The sequence below is a fragment of the Sinocyclocheilus rhinocerous genome, unplaced genomic scaffold, assembly GCF_001515625.1.
Source record: "Sinocyclocheilus rhinocerous isolate Xijiao unplaced genomic scaffold, SAMN03320098_v1.1 scaffold1167, whole genome shotgun sequence".
Classification (NCBI taxonomy): domain Eukaryota; kingdom Metazoa; phylum Chordata; class Actinopteri; order Cypriniformes; family Cyprinidae; genus Sinocyclocheilus; species Sinocyclocheilus rhinocerous.
In genome coordinates, this window is record NW_015648750.1 from 786,425 (window position 1) to 794,312 (window position 7,888).

Below are 7,888 nucleotides of genomic sequence, written 5' to 3' on the forward strand. Positions count from 1 at the left end.
AGCACGTTTACATGCACACCAGTAAGCTGATAACTCACAAATATCAGCTTATTAAAACAACCAGTTTTCCCAGTTTACATGCACATCAGTAACCTGACAACGCAAGTAAGCTGCGTTTACATGACTTCATTAATAAATCAGGTTATTTCCCTGTAATCAAAATATAATCATTTGCGTATCTGCCTCAGAGTATTCCATACATTTGTCAGTTGTGATGTTAAGTTAAGCTTGCAACATGTCAACTTGCAACATGTCGGGAAACGTACAGCTCATATATTATCCTCTCATGCATTAGCCTATTGCGGTTACATGCCGTACGAAATCGGAGTAAGAGGCAAAAAACTACCTGTTGCGACCGGTTTATGCTTACGCCGTTTATGACCTTACTCCGATAAAAGAAAACGGGTTACCGCGTTTACATGACCAGGTGCGTTTTCGGCTTATTAAGCATAATCGGCTTGAGAACATGCATGTAAACGCGCTCATTGCTGTTCTGAAATGAGGAGACAAATTCTTCACTAAATTCGTGTTCCAGTTACACTTAATGTTGAGACACTTTCCAGGTCAAATAAACATTGCTTACACTCTATTTTGTATTTTTACATTAACAATGTAATTAAAGGGGACATCGGATGAAATGTTCACTTTTTTAGCTTTTTTGCATTTAGTTAGGTTTCTGGCGTCTGTCTGTCAGCTCAGAAAAGCTAAGAAGAAAACACACAGCCAGTTCGTTATGGGCTGTCTGAGTCTGAAACTGTCATCCAGCGAGCTGTTTCAGTTTGCAGCCGGTTTCTACGTAGATATCTAGCTATTTGAATAAGACCACCTCCAAGCCATATATAGAGTCCACGGCAGCAGTTCTATTACATTATGTATTCAACAATGTTGTTCAATAAAACCATGTACTTGGTTTTGATACTTTATTTGAGGCCAATTATTATTGCCTCATCGTTACTTTATATATAAATATAGTCATATTAATACCTGTTTTTCCACTTTCTATTTGTATTACTAAAAAATATCAGATTATTCACTGGTCAAAATAATCAGTAGATTACTTGATTAGCAAAATAATCATTAGTTAAGCACTAGATTAGTTAAAACATTTCAAAATACTTACTTAAATACATAATTTTCCAAGTGTATGATATAGCTTTCATTCTTCAGGTCAATCTTATATTCATGAAAAAAATCAGTTTGAATAAGGAAAGCGATAACTTTGCCATAGTATCCTTTCAAATGTTACATTTGCCACAGTCATTGCATTCTTTGCATGTGCTGCACTTTATTTGTACCATTTTGTTTTATTAGTTTATTTATTAGAATTTGAATGATAATAACATCATTTATTGATTAGTGAGATCTGATTTTAGTCCTTGAAAACCAAAAAAGTGGTGCAAGTCCTTGAACCCTGTTTAAGTTACCAGTTCTTGGACCATTTTAATGTTTTGTTGTTAATTGAACTGGTAATGCCAAATAACCCTGTGTATGTATCTGCCCCCGCAACCCCCAGAAAAAGTTCAGGCTCAGGATTTTTTTTGCTTTAACCCCTGCAAAGCCTGTTACAGACATTTCCTGAAGACCCTAAAGAATCATACTTGTGGAAAATGGGCATCCGAAGCCAGTTTTCCTCTCGTTTGGCGCTTGACGAGGAACCTGCTTGTTAAATCTAAGTCTGCTTGTTGTGTTAGTCTAGCATTGTGCCATATGTTGGTTCTCTGTTTGAATCTCCACTTGATCCATGTGTTCAGTCCTTTAGCTGACATTCGCTGACATGGGTTTCTTTCTTTTTAACTCCATAAATGATGGGAAGAAAGCCAACGACTAAGATGGCAAAACAAGCCTAAGAGAGCAAACGCTGGCTGGGATTTGTTTCAAGTTCTATAAATATTTATCCTCTGCTGTGGTCGTCTCTGGCCTCAGCCAGGAGAGATGGGGCGCGCGCCGGGCACTGCCCACGTGGCACAGAAGAGCTTCACAAACAGCCAAAATATGACCCTACGTCCACTTATGTAATGTCTGTCATATACATATCTGACTGTGAGAAGCAGAAACTCCTATTTTAGCCGTGACTTCTTTCAGTGGGAGTGAAAGTGATCTTTGGAGGTTTTTCGGGTGGAGCTGTGTCTCCATCTACGGGTGTGAATGAAGTACTGCACTCTGATGATCTTTTACAATGAACCTATCATGATTATATGCATGGCAGTGAATGATAAATGAGGAATTTGGTAGAAATGAGTTGGTAAACGTTTGTACATTTTCAACAGTAGTTCATGAATGTGTACAGTAAGCATCAAAGTAAAAACATAGCTTCCTAACACTTTGGATGCATGTGTACACATCAAACATAAGTTTAAGCATATCCAAAACCAGCATATCCAAGTCTCAACTGTATTTGCCATGTCATAAAAATACACTTAACATTTTAGTGATTTATTTTTATTTTAAATTTATTTTATTTTATTTTGTATTTTTATTTTTTAAATATCTGATATTTAAAAGAGACTTGCTAACCTTCACACATAGTCATGATGGTCTGTAATGAGATTTTGGTATGTATTATGGATTTCTTGTCATATAACAATAATTCAGTTTATCTTTATTTTAATTTTTATTTCAGTTTTAGTTATTTTATTACTTCAACTTAAATTTATTTCAGTTATTTGTCAGTTATTTTGACAACAACTCTTATTTTTAAGTGGTTTTTCATGTAATATTCATATTTTCAAATTCAGCTTTATTTCAATTAACAAAAATTTTAACTGAAAATTTTTATTTCTGTGTCCCAAATGTGGTCAAGTATTATGCAAATTATCATTTTTCTAGTATTACGTGATAGTATGTACTATATTAATGACACTTTTCACCTAGTTTATCTAGTTTATAAAACTGGTGTTACTTTAAATCAGATACCTGCTTACCTAAGTCAGTTGATGAAAAAGTGAAATCATAATTTTACAGCATGACTGTACTGGTTTGGCACGGAATTCATTCTTAGTTACTACAGTGGCTGTTTCATTTTTATAAGGGTTATACATTTTAATGATCTAAAGTATGATCTGATGAATCTCTTCTGGGTAATGTAGTTTGACCTGTTTTCTAGGCTCTTTGTGCTGAGATGGAGCAGGAGGCGTCGGAGGCAGCAGAGCAGCAGGGCTGGACTGAGCTCTCCACAGCCGCCCAGGATCAGCTCAGCATGCTGCAGTGCGTTCTGGGTAGCATGAAGGACACAAAGGTGAGAGCTGTGCCATCAGACTGATTCAGAGGAATTTCTTTGCATGTATGTGGTGTGTTTTGACGGTGCTGTTGATGTGGATCAGGTGAAGAGTGAGGAGGTGGAGCGCTGGCTGGATGCTGCTGACGAGCTGCTGTCTCGAGACGCCAGCGGCTTCAGCCACGCTGACAAACTACAGGAAGAAGTCAACCAGTGCAAGGTCAGAGGTCAACACATTCAATAAGTCATTAATGTGGAAGGGTACTGTTGAATAATCCAGCTAGCTGAATAAAGGTTCAATATACTTCTTTTTCGTTCTTTGTTTAGGGGTAACTAGAAGTTTGACATACCTTTGCAGTGGTTTACTGTTAGCGAACATCCTTATGAATATTTAAACGTATGCTGCACGCTTTCCTCTCAATAACAATATAAACGTGCAACAAGCATGACAGCGGTGAGAAAACAGCAGTTAAAGGGGTAGTTCACCCAGAGATCAAAATTTGCTGTTAGTTATTTACTCCCCTTCAGACCGTCCAATATGTAGGTGACTTTTTCCTTCAGTAGAACAGAAAAGAAGATTTTTAGCTGAAACTGTGGTCCTTTGTGATTCATGAAATGTCAGTGGTTACCGGCACTTTGAGAGTCAAAAAAGCATTTCAGACAACACTATATTAATGCCTGTGGCTCCTGATGATATATTGAGGTCTTATGAAGCGAAACAATCGGTCTGTGCAAGAAACTGAACATTATTTACAACATTATTACCTGTAATCCAGAGCTCAGGCAATGGGGAAATACGATTCTTTCGATCTTTCGGACAGTTCGATTCAATGAACTGGTTCAGTTCACTAGTTTGTTTGTGTAATTACGCAATGACATAACGTATATGCTATTGTATTAATAAAGCACCCAATAATGATGTGAAACATGGACGTTTTACAAGCATATAAAGTGAATAAACTTGTTTTCATCAGCTCATCTTTTTACATAAACGATGAGAAACCATAAAAACATTCTTTTGGCCCCTTCATTCAAGTGTTAACGCATGCGCATATCAGCGGCTCATCAGTCTTTGGTCCGAGTCGAACTGTTTCCTCAGTTAAGTGACTGTTGGAGGAACTGGAGGGCTGAATGATTCATTCATCACAGGATCATAAACGCCGGTATTTCAGCTCATTTCGAGTCGGAGTGACTGTCAGGCATCTGAAAGTGAGTTTTGATTGAGTAACTTGTAGATCTGTGTTGCTCGAGCCGAGAACCGTTTCAGACGTTGAGTCTGATTTGGTGAATCGGTTCAACTAGTTCACCAAAAAGAACCGGTTCAAAAGAATGATTCGTTCGCAAACAGGACGTCTGAGGGTCTGGATTACAGGTAATAATGTTGTAAATAATGATCAGTTTCTAGCACAGACTGATAATTTCACTTCATAAGACCTCAATATATCATCAGATATTAATTTCGTGTTGCTTCTTTGACTCTCAAAGTGACGGTAGCCACCGACTTGCATTTTATCAAGAGCAATGGTTTCAGCTAAAAAAGCTTCTTTACTGTTCTACTGAAGAAAAAAAGTCACCTACATCTCTTACTCGGGACTCTCATATATTTGTTTACTGCCACTTATTTGTATTTGTTGTATTTATTGTCCTGCCTACAAAACAGCACATCATTTTGATATACCAAAGCCCTCCACCTGTCTGTGCCTAATTGTACTGTATATGGTCATGTTTACTATCTGTGTGTATAGTCCTGTTAAAATGACTGTAAGTCTGAGCCTCGTCACGAGCATTTCAATGCCCAGTTTCCCAGTGTAACTGTGCAAATGACAAATAAATGCCTCTTGACTCTTGGATGGCCTGAGGGTGAGTAAATTAACAGCAAATGTTCATTTTTGGGTGAACTATCCCTTTAAGCATCTGATCATAGTGATGTGGATATGATTGCATGAGCTCTGCGATTTGAAACTCCACTTTATACAATAGATTGCTTTTAAAGGGATAGTTCACCCAAAAATGAAAATTACCTCATAATTTACTCACCCTCAAGGCATCCTAGGTGTATATGACTTTCTTCTTTCAGGCTAATCTAATCGGAGTTAGGCCTATATCAAAAATGGTCCTGCTCTTCCAAGCTTTATAATGGCAGTGAATGGGTGTTTCTTTGCAATAGTCCAAAAGAAGTCCAATAAAGCGCATCCATCCATCATAAAAAGTGCCTCACACGGCTCTGGGGGGTGAATAAAGGCCTCCTGTAGCGAAAAATATCCATATTTAAAACTTTATAAACAGCAATCTCTAGCTTCCGCTAACTGTTGTACGCGTGTTCATTCTGGTGCATGACGTAGGCGTAGCGTAAGCTCCGATGAGAATATGCTAGTCTCGCGAGAACCGTTTGTTTACAGGAGCAAAGGAAAACCAGTCTCCTCTTGGCTTTTATTGAAATCCTCCAACATTTTTCCATGTGGGACACTTTTTATTATGGATGGATGCGCTTTATTGGACTCCTTTTGGACTATTGAAAAATAACACCCATTCACTGCCATTATAAAGCTTGGAAGAGCCAGGATATTTTTTAATATAACTCCGATTCAATTTGTCTGAAAGAAGAAAGTCATACACACCTAGGGTGAGTAAATTATGGGGTAATTTTCATTTTTGGGTGAACTGTCCCTTTAAGCAAGCAGCTTTACAGTATTAAACTTGAATAAGCAGTGTCAGTGCAGCTTTCAGTTAAAATTACAGTTCAGTTCCACTATAAAGCAGCTCTGCAGTGTTCTATGCTTTTACTCACGGGCATCTGATGGACCGAAACAAACTCCAGATGAACTTCGATCAAAATAACACTCTAGTTTGTTCTAGTTGATTTCACTTGAAGTATATCGGGTCCGTAATGATGCTAGTTTTACATAGTTTCTAGCTGTTTGACGCTGGTTTAGTTGGTTTATCCGCAGGACCAAGGTTGTCCTGGTAAACCACCGTGGACTTGTTGAGCTGGTTTACTAACTGGTTGAGAAATCAGCTGAAGTTGATGGTTGAGAAATTTCCTCAGCAACGCCAAAGCTTTCCACGCTGTCTGTGCAGGAGCTGGTGAGTGAGATGCAGAGCGTGGACTCGACTCTGAAGCAGATGAGGGAGAACGTGACGGCTGTGCAGCAGAGCTCAGTACTGGGTCTGATCAGCTGGGGGCAGACGGAGCTGGACGACAGTCAGAGACGCTGGGACACGCTCAGTAAAGAGGTGCGAAAGATAACATCAGTGGTGCTGCTGAACACTGAATGTAATGGCCTTAGCATCAAGTAGATGCACAGCAAGGGCAGAACTCGTACTTTAGAGGTGCTTTATTCAAGTAGAAACCACTTCCCAAACCTGCTTGATTCAGGAACATGCTCTTCTGGGATAAGTCACGTTACGTTGATGTCAGTATAAACGTGGTCGATCTTGATTGCAGTTGTTGAGGCGTGAGGAGCGTGTGAGTGAAGGTCAGGAGAAAGTGATGAATCTGAAGAAAGACGTGGCGGAGATGCGCGAGTGGATGATTCAAGTGGACGAGGAGTTTCTCATGAGAGACTTTGAGTACAAGAGCCCAGGGGAGCTGGAGGAGGCGCTGCAGGAGATGAAGGTCTGGAGGAATAGGTTGAAAAGTCATAACAGATTGATGATAACTTTCACTATTAACATTAGCTAATTATTTTATGCATTACATATTATAATGTTTATTCATGTACATTTATACTTAATGTATTTCCCAATGCTATTTTAGTATTTATATACTATAATAGCGTTTAATTTAATTATCGTTTTTTATATTTTTAGTTTTTTAATTTTAATTTAAGTTTTAGTAATGTTGTTTATATGCTTTGTCATTGTTATTTTGTTTTTGTATTTCTATTTAGATTTAATTTTAGTACTTCAACTCATTTTATTTCAGTTCGTTGCAAAGGCAGCATTTCTAATGTTCATGTTTTCCATATAAAATGTTTTAATTTATTTCAGTATTATTTTTTATTAACGAATATGATTTTTAATAGTTTTAGTATCGATACAATATGACTGCTGTTTTCATGTTTACTTTTGATTATAAATTAAACAATTGATCTTTTAAGCATTATATAATGTTTATTAATCATTGATTAGTGAAAGTTAATGTAAAGTTGTACATTTGTTTGATTAAAACTAATTTTGAGCAGGTTGTGAGTGCCAAACAGTCTTTTTTTAAATTTTTTTAAAATCCATATTATTTTAATAATGTAATTTTTTCCCTGAAGCCCTGACAATGTTAGTCAAGTTTTTGTGCCAAAGTCATATTTTGTTTTTCATGATAACTTCCCTCCTTGTGCCTGACCCTTATAGAACAGGTATTATTTAATTCTATATTCTTTCTCTCGTCAAGACTTTTTTCATAAATGTCTTCTCTGTGTGTGTTTCAGAGGGCTAAAGATGATGTGTTGCAGAAGGAAGTGCGTGTGAAGATTTTGAAGGACAGCATTAATGTGCGGATTGGAAAGACGCCCCCTGGTGGTCCTGACCTGAGCCCTGAGCTCACTGAAGTTCTGCACAACTACCAGAAGCTCTGCGATCGCTTCAAGAGCAAGTGCCACACGCTTGAGGTACACACACACACACACACAGACACTCACACTCACACACTCTCTCACACACACACACAGCTATCCTTGT

At 37.9% G+C, this 7,888-nt stretch overlaps 1 protein-coding gene across 1 annotated transcript in view; it reads left to right on the top strand.

The window, feature by feature from the left end:
• Nucleotides 1-7,888, top strand: part of utrn (utrophin) — a 223,342-nt gene that overhangs the window by 49,735 nt on the left and 165,719 nt on the right. The window contains exons 22-26 of the mRNA XM_016514969.1: nucleotides 3,104-3,235; nucleotides 3,321-3,434; nucleotides 6,293-6,448; nucleotides 6,660-6,830; nucleotides 7,639-7,818. Coding sequence (XP_016370455.1) covers nucleotides 3,104-3,235; nucleotides 3,321-3,434; nucleotides 6,293-6,448; nucleotides 6,660-6,830; nucleotides 7,639-7,818 — 753 coding nt within the window. The remainder of the gene's footprint in view (nucleotides 1-3,103; nucleotides 3,236-3,320; nucleotides 3,435-6,292; nucleotides 6,449-6,659; nucleotides 6,831-7,638; nucleotides 7,819-7,888) is intronic.